Below are 12,381 nucleotides of genomic sequence, written 5' to 3' on the forward strand. Positions count from 1 at the left end.
GCAGGGGTACGAGCCATTCATGATGAAAGCTTCCGTTTGTTGACACGAAAATCACACAGCCCTAGCTACACACAGCTTAGCTGTAAAAAATAGCCTAGCCTCACAATTTCAATCACCTCATTCAAGTCCATTTGCAGCGACAGGATACCTACATTCCCTCAATCTCGTCCACGCGATCCGCAACGTTGGATTGCAAAACATTAGCTGTAGCCTAATCTTGATTTAATGAACACGAACGTTACATAAAGTAACTAGATCAATACTTTAGCTCATATTAGGATACAAATTGCTTATAACAAAGACACTGTTGTGCCAGATGAGACTTCATGTTAACAAGGGTCAACTATCGCCTAGCTGCACAGGAGGACCCACTGCCTGAAGGCAACTGCCCGTCTGCGAAGATATGCAACATGCACAACACAAGCTCTGCATCCAACTTTCAGAGCTTGCCAAGCAGTAGAAAAACCAAGACTGCACATAGGACAAAACGCTGTGCATTTAATGACAGCCACCTAATGCTGGACAACAGAACAGCTCAGTAGAGTCGCTGGGGTGGACCCATGGTGGACTTGATGTGCAGGGACCGAATGTTCTGCCAGTTTTTCTTCAAAAGAGACACCAGGTAGTTGATGGCCAGGTTGATGTTCTGGGCCAGCTCATCTGGACTCATCTTGACATTGCCGACGGCAACTGCGAGGCACAGAACCTAGCGCAGAAAAAAAAAAAATCTACAGTGAGAACAAGGTCTCAACACAGGGAACAGTAAGAGGAATGATGGTCATCAGAGATGCACGAGTAATCAATGAAAATTCATTGCCCAGTGCTAGACTCATCACGTTTCAACAAATGTCCTTAACTTAAGAGGAAGCTTTAGCTCGGGCCCAACTCAGACGCGGCCTATTCAAATACATGTAAAACGCAAAAACGTTTTTATGAGATAACCCCTGGACCGATTTTGATGAAATTTGTCTCATTTGAAAGAGAAAGCTAAATTCTAGAGACTGTTGGAAGCGGAATTTCGATTTAGGGCTTGAATTTTCTTAAAACGATTTTCAAATATTTGACCGTTTGAAAAAAATAGAACCACGAAGTTTACAAATTCATAGCTCTGCATCAAGAACTGATATCGCGGTTCTGTAAACGGCATTCATTAGATCATTCAAAGTGGACAAATTCAATATGTCATTTTACATCCTACGTGAATTTGTTACAACGGTTTTGCAAAAGTTGTATTTCCCTATGATTAAATTTTTTTATATTCATGTGTAACATATCAATTTTGTCCGCTTTAGATGTACTATTAGGTGCAATTCACAGAATTGTATTATCATATTTAGTGGTTAAGTTACAGAGTTGTAAACTTGATAGTTCCGTTTCTTGAAAATTTTCGATTTTTGCCAATTTCTAATAAAAAATTGACAATCTAACTCAAAAATTCAAAACCAACAGTCACTAGATTTTGAGTTTTTCTTGTAAATGCAACAAACCTCGTCAAATTCGGTGTGGTGGTTGCCGAGAAAAACGAATTCTCCTTTTACATGTATTTAGATAGGAGCACTCGAGCTAAAGCTTCCTCTTAAGCAAAAATCACTGGGAGCTATCGGAAGAGACCTCTAAAAACTGTGGACTGCCATGCAAACTTTCAACTCATGTGTCATCTCAACCTTGCACACTAAGCTACACTTGCCATTACACATTTGAGTACACTAAACTAATGAACTATGGACAAGGGGCACTATACACAGCCTGTAAGAATGAGGTGCCTCTGATTACAACTTAACCACAACAAAAACAGCAAGCAGGCCTTGTCCTTTGTGCACACAAATTATAAACCGCTTCACCCCACTTGAAGCAGAGTGCGAGGAGGCAAGAAAATGCTGCCTTTCAACTAACAAAACTGAAAAAGGCTTCAGTGATATCTTTCAAACACATTACACCAAGTCAAACACTGCATAACATTCTGTCAAACTGCTACCAAAGTAAGAAAGCGAGAACATGACAAAATGCCCAAGCCATTGCAGAGTGCAATATCAAGCCTGTTACACATACTGGCAGCCAAATGCTAGGGGTGGGCGAATATCCTAAATCGAACGTCCTATTCAATTAGGTCCTCAAATAAAATAATCACTATTCATATATACGTATATTTTTACAATACTTTTCTAATTTCAATATGTCAACTGCACCCAGATAAACATAAAATTGGAGCAAAGTACAGTAAGCTTTCCTCCTTGTGGGCATAGTAAAGACAAAACATGAAAACTTCCACATCGGAGCAGGCTACGTCTGAGGTAGCCATAAGTTACAGGCCTAGAGCCATCATTCCACACTCTAAAGAGCCCTGTGCAAGGGAAGAAACTTGTTCATTTCTAACTCCCCATTCGTGCTTTTAACAGAGAACGCTTTATAACCATGTAATTACAGAAACTAGTCAACATTAAAAATACAGGGATGCAAACATTGTTTTATGCTAGTTGCAATTATAACTTCATTATTCAAAACCTACTTGAGTGGGTCCCAAAAATCGCTATCTGCACACCCCTACCAATTGTGCCACAACAGCACTTATTAGTGGGACTGCTTTGAGTGTGATAGTCCACCAACATGAGGAACTCTTAACCTTCTTGACACACTTGTTTGTACTTTCCTGTATGCTGCAAGACATTCAAAGTGTAGTTAAAGTGCACAGCTTAACCAATTCTGGCATGTTCCAATAACAGCAGAGCTGGGCATACCTTCTTCATCTGGAACTTGATTGTGGCCTTGACTTCATCAAGCTTGGCCATCATGGACTCGTTGTGGGTCAGCAGCGTGGGGAACTTGCCCGCCTTGTTCAGGCCAGGGCCCAGCAGACGTGGAATCTGCTTGATCAGCGACTCGGACGCCATGAATGCATCGTACTTCTTGGCTGTGGCGGCGAGAACAAAATGAAACAAGTGAGCACAACCCAATCTAGAGGAAGAAAAACTAGCAGTCAAAGAAAGCGAACAACTTTTATGGGCACGTTAGAGTAGTTCCGATGGCGTTTTTATCGTGCACGCAATTACTGAACACACAAGCCCCGCATGCACACGTACGTTTATCTCGGGCACATTTCAACTGTTGGCTTACATCGCAACGAGCTACCAGTTCAGACTTCTTTGTGTCGATCACAAGAAGTTCAGGTAATACATGCAGTTTTGATCAAGTCATCATTCTGGTAGCAGATAGCCTTTCCACAGATTGGCTTGGTGCTGTCGACAGTCGTATCTAGTGACGCACCATGGGCAAGGCTAGCACAAAAGTCGGGAAAACTCACTATGCCAGTACACCAAGCCCCTCAGCAAAAGCAAAAAGCACGCACCGAGTTTCTTGACAAGCTTCTTGCTCTTGTTCAGCTTCTTCAGCGCCTCAGTGTCCATACAGGCAAGGTTGTTGGCCTTGGCCTCGTCACAGTGCTGCTGGTCACCCAAAACGCACACCTGGAACTTGGGCCTCGGGATGTGCTTCAGCCTGTGAGGTGAAAGGCACACCTTTAGCATTGCATATGTCAAAACCAAGCAAAAGAACTGCAGTTTTGCTTCCTAAGGTGCGTAAACTTCTGCTGCAATTGTAATGAGCGAACATCACTGTGCATAGCTGTTGTACCAAACAAAAATAATATATTTTGCAGTTTTTCCGTAGCGCAAATAGCACAAGGACGTAGAATAGAACAGAGACACACAGCGCCTGTATGTGTCTGTTCTCTCCTTGTGCTATTTGCACTACAGAATGAAACTACAAGATGTCAATCAACACGCCGAAATATCTCTACTGACAGAAAACAATTATGTCACCTGGAGGCTTTCCTTGAATCATGCCAATAGGCTACAAAACGAGTGCATAACCCTGTTAAGAAACCCACTAAATGGTCATGGCTGCTGCCTAGTATCATACGAGGTGCATCTTGCTCAGAAATGCACATGTAATCAGCGTAGTTCATTGCCCAGTGCTAGAGTCATCACTGCAACGATGCACACCTGCGCCTTTTCATGTCCCCAGCCCATCTTGAAGCAAAGTCGAGCAACACAGCACTCCAAAATGCTGCCCTAATCAGTCATCCCCAGTACTTCAAAAGCAGCAACAGTCGCAGAGACGGGCATTTTCTTTCCATTATTCCATTCTGCTGTCTCAGGTTTGACAAGGTGAAAAATTGATCGTAACAGACGATCTCATAACGCCCCTCTGCTGCGCCCGAGTGCCGCCTCCGAAGCAACTGGTGTGTGTTGCAAGCGCACCGGTCATACATACGACAGTGGGCTTCCAGGAGTCACCGGGCGAATATTATTGGTGCCGCCGAAGCGATACACCTCCCCACAGTTTTAAGACTCTGGGTTCGAGTCCGCCCGGCTTCCCGAAACAGAAAACCGAGCTACCTGTTGCGCTACAGGCATTTGGCGTCTTGGTGACCGCAACCAGCGACTAATTATGCCCAACGATTATATCGTTAACGAATGCTAACTAGCGCAGCGCCGTCCAGCTTCGCATGTCGCCAGGCGCGCATGCGCTGAAAAAAGCCAAGTGGCCGCATTCACTGCATTTCTGCTCGAGTTTGAAACGTTAACATTGCAAGGAAGAGCCCCATCGGTAACGTTTGAATGAGATTTAGGGCTAAGGGGGTGGTTTCCTCTGGTAAAACGACGCCAAATGCTGTGCGTTTCAGGTCAGTTTTTTGTGCGATGCTTGCGGTGGAGGAAGATGGCGTGCTCGCGCCGAGGCCTACTTGACGGTGCCCGAGAAACGCTTGTCCTTCTGGGGATCGTAGTTCTTGAGCGCGATCTGCAGCTCCACCGTCTCGAGGAACTTGCGGTGCTTCCGCGCCGACTCCTGCAAGACCGCATTGACGCAGTCGTACAGCGTGTCCCTGCTCACTTTGGAGCTGTAGAATGAAAAAACAAAAAAAAATATTGTGGCAATGAGTATCACCGTGACTAATGCCTAAGTGCGTGTGAGGCACAATTCGAAGCTTTGTTCATACAACGAGATAGGCGGGTGCAGCACATTAGTACGATCTTAATACACAAAAGCGACGGTAATTACAAATTAATTTATTTACCGTACTGTCATGCATAAAAGTATCGATTGATATACAAACTAGAACGTTAAATACTAATTCAGCCGAGGATTGCGACGGATTACATACCTCATGCTTCGGTAGTCGACGCGCACAAGCGCTGACGATGACGGCACACGACCAAAAGAACGATCGGAAGTGGAGGCATTCGCGAGGCTCTTAACGAGGCCACGTGACCACGCAGCACCCTGGCGGAGAAAATTGAAAAAAATATATATAATTTTGTTGACAACGTGTTTATTTCTGTAAACAACAAACAAATTTATTTTGTTTGTAAATTTGTTTTTAATGTGTTGTAAAATAAGGTTTGGATCTTATTAATATTTTGCTGATACGGGAATAAACAATGTGACGCTACCCTACGACCGCCGTGCATCAGATGTGTTGCTCGCTCCGATTGGCCCAGCGCCTGCGTTCAGTGACGTCAGGCGGGCGTTTCCGCCAATCACGTGACACGTTATTTTCTTTTCTAAAAACAGGCTGGCCTGGCTCGGTCATGGCTGCGACTGCTGCTGGTGCTGCGGTGATCATGGCTTGAAAGTGGTTGTGTGAATACCCCCTTCCTGAACATTTTTTTTTTCTTTTGACGTGCGCGCATCGTCCCTACGAAGGAGAGGCTGCCCGAACCCGGCAGACTACACCGCGGCTCCGAAATGACGCCCGGAGAGAACACACAGCCCGTTTCGGACGAGGCAAGTGCCCTCATTTTTTCCCCCAAGCGCACGGCTCGCGGTATCGCACGCCTTAACTTTAAAGGGACAGTCAGCTGGCTTTTCGAAGCCCCAGGCCCGCGCCCCTTTCCGGACCTCGGTGTCCGGACCGCTGACAACGGCGGCATTCGCCGCGCGTTCTTCTACGTCTCGTCAGCTGTTACACAACCGTAACCACGGTCGCACTACGCGCGCGCACACACACGCACGCAGGTGCTGCGAAGTGCGCCGAACTCGTCGGGGCGTTCATTCGGTGCGTGTACGCACTTGACGCCCTGTGCCGAGTACGTCCCATGCCTCTTCGGTCGCCGCTTGCGTCATTGCACGTTGGCGACAACGAGCACGTCGTCGACACTGGCTCGTCTTTTGTCCATTGTCCGTAGAGACGGGAGTCGGGGCGAAAACGGTGCCGCTTGCGAGGCTGGTGCCAATCGGGGAACCTCTTCGCCTCAAAGCGCTGCGTTTGCATGCCCATGACTCGCTACGAACCTGCGTGGCTCTTCGATGAATGGGAGAACGTGTGTGTGCGCGTAGCTGCGTGATACGTTGGTCGCCGCGGCAACTCCGAGTGGGAGGGGAAAAAAAAAAGTTTCGAGTGACCCGGCGGCTCCGCGAGCGTGTCAAAAAAGAAAGCAAGAAAACAATTCATCGGCTGTGCGCGCTGCGTAAGCGGAGGAAAAGTGAAACCGAAAGGAAATAAGAACACAAGACGAAAGAAGCTTGCTAAGGGCGAGCGAGTTAGCAGTGCTGCAAGCAGGAGCGGAAGGGAAAAAAAAGTTGCAGCACTGGACAGGCCGACCCGTGCCATGTGGTAGCACGGGGGATCTCTTAGCGAAGCGACGAGGGTAGTCGCCAAAAATGGGGCAGCGCAGTCGGGTATTTTTAGCCGCTTTCAGGCAACGCCAGCCACGCGCCCGGAGTTTAAAATGCGGAGAAGTGTTCAGCTGCGCGGGAGGGTGGCAAAGGGCCTGCGACCACGCGTGCTTGCTTGCTCCGAGAGGTGCAGCTCACGCCGTAGTTTCGAAACCCATGGCTCTGAGCGACAGCGCTCATTTATGCGCGAGCCTTCGGTGGAGAGCTAACCTTACCACGCTTTCCAAGCAGCGCGAATTAAAGTGTCCGTCGCTTGGACCTCGTCACCTCCTTTCGTGTGACTAAGAAGACAAAATATGCCTTAGATAACTGCGGTGCGACAAATGTGGCCCATGACTCCGTGGTTTAAGTTCAATGATTTGCTTCTGCTGCGCACGTATGGTAGACATCTAATTGCTGATAAACATTTTACTCTTCGCCGAAAACGGTGCTCATTAAGAAAAAAAGCATTCCACTGTTGTCAGTTAATGCGGGCATCAGTGCTGTGTTTAGCTTATGTTCTTTGGCCACCACTGGAGTATGAAGCACGAGGGTGGGTTTTGGAGGGAAGGGGTTGGGTTCCAAGCTCTCACACTCTGGTATTTTCCTTATATGTGGTGGGCACCGGATGGACGTCGTCGAATGTGAAGTCTTGTTTTAGCTAGCCGACCAGTTCTTCTGTGCCGTTTACCCGGATAGTCTAAACGTTGCATTATTTCGCAACGCTCGCTAAAACAGCTGTATGAGAGAAAGTTAGTCAAGGTTATCGGCAACGTACATTTAGGACATCAACATGAGCGCATGTGCGCACACCTTGTTTAGAAGCAAATGTAGCTCCTAGTCTTATTTGAATGCCTCCCTTCAGGACTGTATTTGCACAGTGTAACGGGTAAATTCCCCTTTCAAACGGGATGTGCCACAGCACCCCAGCATACTATATTAAGTTCATATGCAACTTTAATGTTGACCTTTAATTCCATCTACATGGTGTCTATAATAAGTGCGAGACTACACTATCCTGAGGCCATGTACCAATTTTTATTCGACGTCGGTCTGTTCCTTTTCTGGATAAGCACCACCAATCTTCCAAACGTCTCTTGCTTCCGTTTGCTGTGCCAATGTTTACCCTCTCATTACTGTCTCTAAACCCTGAGGCTTCATGGGTACTGACCACTTGCTTACGGAGGTAAATTTTCTGAAGTTCCAACAAAATGTGTGTAACAATGCCTTTAGTTATGCCACCTACACAATTCTGGACTACAAGAAACGTCTCACCACCATATTCCATCTAATGTATGGCAGCACTATGTAGCGAATTTTCATATCAACCTATTCATCTGTGCTAGCTGTAGTCCAGCTTTATACGCACCAATGCACAGTGTCACCGAAACGGCACGGGCGTAGTGTGGTTGTCTGGATGGAGTTCGTTGACATTCCTGCGGTGTAGGTGAGCCAGGTGCCATCGTCTGGCAAACAGTGCCAAGTTTCGTGTTCGCTGCAGCTTTTCTCTGTTTTGCTCGGATTCTTCCCTTTCCTCTCGTTCAAAGCCTGTGCATAAGCCATAGCCGCTTGCCGACTATTTCTGAATGGGTCAGACGTTTCCTCTGTCTGGAACGCTTCGCTTCCACTGGCATGTCGCCAGGCATGACAGTAAAAACTATGGGACCAGCACTTAAGTGTCCGATGCCATAAAACAGGGTGCCAGTGTACGTCTGGCTGACGGCGGCTTTTTTTTTTTTTACGCAATGCTAGTGCGTATTTAAGAACCTTTCTGGGATTGTGTCCTCGGTTACATTACGCTTGTGTTCATTCGTGTTGAAGTGCATCAAGCTGCAACTTGATTAACTTTCAGAAGCGAATGCTGTCAAAAAAAAAAAATGGGGGGGGGGGGAGGTAGTCTTTTGTCAGCATTATTTTCCTGCATGTTCACATTGGATTCTGTAATGTCCTAGTGTGTTCTTTTTTGAAAAAGCATGCTCGGTGTATGAGATATCAAACGGCAGCATTACAAATGAAACGCATGTTGCATTTACCAAAGTTGTCTTAGAAGCGTTTTCCACATTATTTGCTGACAGTTCTCTCGGCATAATTATTTTTGCCATTAGCAAGTTTGATTTTGAAACCATCAAAATAGTCAGCTTTGTTCAGCATCAAGACCTTTCTCCTCCTTTGCTGTAGTTTGAGCCTAAGCGTGTACCTCGACGCCAATACATTGTCTTAACCACTCCACCAATTGTCTCCCTCTATCCATTGTTGGTTGACACGCATCAGAAGCTCGCCTATTGAGCACTCCCCATCAGTCCCCTGTCGAATCGTTTGAGCTCTGGGCATTCGCTGTGGCTATGGTTCGAGAAACACAAGTCTAGTGCGTCAGAGAGATTGTTGAGTGGTAGAAACGCTTGGACAAGTGACCACCTTCTCGGGTTAGGATCAGGAATGAGAAAACCTCGCCAAAAGGTTCAGCACAATTTAAACTGCACGAGGAAGACGGAACGAGAACAGAAACATATACGCACACACGCAAAGCTCAGACTTCCAACCTGTCTGTCTTCCTCGCACAGTTTAAAATTTTGCTGAGCCTATGAACCAACTAGCCCAACAACATGCCATACCTCACTGAAAGACTTGCATTAAGTCTAGGTTTTCATGAGAGCTCGTCTGGTCGAGAATGATAGTCACCATTGAATAAAGACACCAAGCACAAAAGAAAATTAATTAGGTAGAAGTAATGGTGTTTCGGATTTCTCTCAGAAGCCTTCTTGGTAATGACAGGAACAGTTTATTGAACAAAGGCCACAGAATGTCGATAAGTGGCATAGACAGTGCACTGTCTTTTTTATGGTTATTTTCTGTAAACTTCTGCTGTTGCCATTCGAGAATTTTAGATTTTTCTTAGACGTATTTACCTTTACAGAGTACCAGGTTGCCAGAGACATGAACGGCAATATTTACACTGGTAGTTACGCAGTATTGTCTGGTTATGATCTCTTGCAACATGATAACCCAGACAGGCTACATGTTGTGAACAAGTCTCTTGCGCATGAGTTGAAATGGGATTTGTTCTTTTAACCTTCAAGATTTATGGAGTTCATGTTCTTACACAACTGTGCCAATGATTTGGCATACAAAGCTGCCAAAAGCCAGTCGGTGTCTTCCAGGAATCGGCACATATAAATGGGCAATCCTGACACAAGCAAGCACGTGCTAGACTCTCTCATGGAGTTTCTTGTTGAAGTGAAACCTCTGGTTGAGTGCATGGCATCCCTTAAACTCTATAAGGTTATATTATAATGAGGTGGAGGAACTCCTGACAAGTGGCGATATCACGGTTGAACTCTGGGGCCAGGTTCTTATGTGGCCCCTGGTTTGTTCCTCATTACACTAGTTTTGTTCTGGTTCCTTTCATCTGAACTCGCTAATGTATTTTACTGAGACAGTGCTTAAAAGATAGAAAGTATTTTTTTAACATTGAACTAAGACAAAAATCTTGCAAGGATGAGCAAAGCCTATTTGCGGGAGCATCCACAACGCTCCCATCAAACTGATTCTACTCGCGAATAGGGATAGATAATGCATATATGCATCCATACAACATATTATTTCTCAAACCTTTTTATCATCATCATTTCTGTGTGACAAGTAGTATTTGCTCATCGTGTAGAAAGTTTTAATACTAGTGTTGTTATGAAAAATGGAACAAAAAAAATTATTTGCAAGAATTTTCTTTGCTGCTGAAGAGCTTTCCAACCTAGTTGATTGTTAATTTGAGTTGTACTGGAATTATGTTGTAATTACAGCTGACAAAGTGTGCAGCATGGCTTTGTATGTGTTCAAGTTTATATGGTAACACATGGCCACGAGGTTCCCATATTGTACAAGCATATTCAAGGATTGGTCACACATTTGTGACGTACAGAGCTTTTTAGAGCAGATTTAAATTTTCATTTAATGAAACTTAACACACCATCGGCTTTGCCAGTACCTATGTATTTATTCCACGGGAAGTCAGAAAATAGACATCATGGTATTTAAAATGTTCAACGCGACCAAGTGGGGTGCCAGAGAAGCTATAACAAGAATAGAAAGGCCTGCGTTTTCTGGCAAAACCAATGAAACACTTACATTCGAATGCATTTTTCATTTTTTGCACCATGAAACCACATTGTCAGGATGTCAGAGTATCATCCATGTGGTGTATAGACCTATAAATGACACAATCATCCGCATACAGCTGTAAATTTGAAGACAACAGCTCTGACAAATCATTAATATAAACTACAAAAGTAGCAGTCCTGGCACTGAACCCTGTGGCACTCTGGAAATCGCATCAACATACAAAGGATCATTTACAACAGCAGACTACTTTCTGCAATATAAACTCAACTAAGCAAAAACAGAAGCAGGCGCACCTAAAAATGACAATTTATGTAATAAAAGAGCATGCGGAACAGTATGCTCGGCACCTAAAGTAGCCAATGCGTCAAGCAAAGTTTCAAGCAGTTGCGCATTGTTAATCTTAGGAGGACGATAAAAACAACCCACAGCAACATGTTGCACATCAGACGGCTCAATTCTACACCACACCTCTTCACACTGAAGGTTGTCAAAGGATAGTGCTATTGGCATTATACACCTAACAACCACCTGGTTTCTTATCCTCCCCTTTTTACAGGGAGAGTGCAGTACTACATGCTTTTCAATCTGTTATCAACCAGAATGAAAACACTGCCGCCATGCACATCTCAATCTTTGCGATAAATGTTTACATGAGAAGGAAAAGCTTCTGCATTGCGGATACTGTCATTGTGCCACAACTCCGTGCCTGAATTAACACGGCATTCATAGTAACCACGAGGTGCAAGAATGCATCCTTTTGGTTTTTTAGGCTCGGACGGTACGAGCTCTTTCCAAGTGCCGGTAACGGACAGGGCTCATCCAGTGCATTTTGACATTGTAGTGCATTTCCTCAGTGGCCGTTGAGGTATTTACGGATTCTGTTTGTCTGGCAGTGGGATTAGAAATAATGGTTGCCAGTCTCGTGTTGCTGCCCTGTAAGGTGTGCACATTCTTCAGAAGCAGATCTTTCTCGTCTGATGCATGGCGATTTGTAGACGTTATACTGTATACAGCAGGCAAAGGATATTAAACAAACACTGGCTATAAAGGTTGCAAAGTAACGTGTTTCTGATGTAAGGAGCGTGGTTCGGGACTTTGTCTCATACTGTTTTCTGACATCACACAGGTGACATTCTAATCCTCCTCAGCCACTGTTCAAGAACTTTTACTTTTTGCAATTTTCAAGCCTTTCTCTGCAAATGTTTGTCTAAACTGCACCTGTATCATCATGTAGTTGTGCAGGAACTGGACTCCTATCAACTCTGAAGTTGGCATAAATGCTTTTCGTTATTTCATATGTTTAGACCCAAGTTGCAAATTTCCTACCCCCATGTTATGTGTATTTTGAATCTTAAAAAGTATTGTCTAGATGAGCAAGTCAATGTAATTTTCTGAACACTGTTTCTTTTTTTAGGACTTTTTGCCAGCACCCAAAAGGATTAACATAGCAGGTTGTCGTGTGAGTAATGCCTGCCTGTTCATGTAATCCTGCAGACATAACTCTGATTGCACAATCCGTGACCAACAATTTTTTTAACAATCGATAAGTCAAAGGAATCAAACCACCATATTTCCACGTTGCTCTATTGATTCAGTGCCACTACGGTTACT

The 12,381-nt window shown here is 44.8% G+C and overlaps 2 protein-coding genes across 6 annotated transcripts in view; one reads left to right on the plus strand and one right to left on the minus strand.

Annotated features, from left to right (window-relative positions):
* Positions 1 to 478: 478 nt before the first annotated feature.
* LOC142564768 (large ribosomal subunit protein uL1-like) lies at positions 479 to 5,278 on the minus strand. The gene is made up of 5 exons (XM_075675920.1): positions 5,162 to 5,278; positions 4,742 to 4,897; positions 3,344 to 3,492; positions 2,736 to 2,908; positions 479 to 706 (listed from the first exon to the last, which is right to left on the minus strand). Exons 1-5 carry the CDS (start codon positions 5,164 to 5,166, stop codon positions 536 to 538), a joined length of 654 nt encoding a protein of 217 aa, XP_075532035.1. The 5' UTR covers positions 5,167 to 5,278; the 3' UTR covers positions 479 to 535.
* A 281-nt stretch (positions 5,279 to 5,559) lies between these two features.
* Positions 5,560 to 12,381, plus strand: part of LOC142564766 (ubiquitin carboxyl-terminal hydrolase 47-like) — a 72,166-nt gene continuing 65,344 nt past the window's right edge. For 3 of the 5 annotated variants that reach the window (XM_075675914.1, XM_075675915.1, XM_075675917.1), the window contains exons 1-2: positions 5,560 to 5,784; positions 12,185 to 12,229. In XM_075675914.1, the coding sequence (XP_075532029.1) occupies positions 5,746 to 5,784; positions 12,185 to 12,229 (84 nt within the window). In that variant the 5' untranslated portion in view covers positions 5,560 to 5,745. The remainder of the gene's footprint in view (positions 5,785 to 12,184; positions 12,230 to 12,381) is intronic. The other 2 variants (XM_075675916.1, XM_075675918.1) reach the window with 1 other exon arrangement.

This window comes from Dermacentor variabilis, chromosome 11 (assembly GCF_050947875.1).
Source record: "Dermacentor variabilis isolate Ectoservices chromosome 11, ASM5094787v1, whole genome shotgun sequence".
Classification (NCBI taxonomy): domain Eukaryota; kingdom Metazoa; phylum Arthropoda; class Arachnida; order Ixodida; family Ixodidae; genus Dermacentor; species Dermacentor variabilis.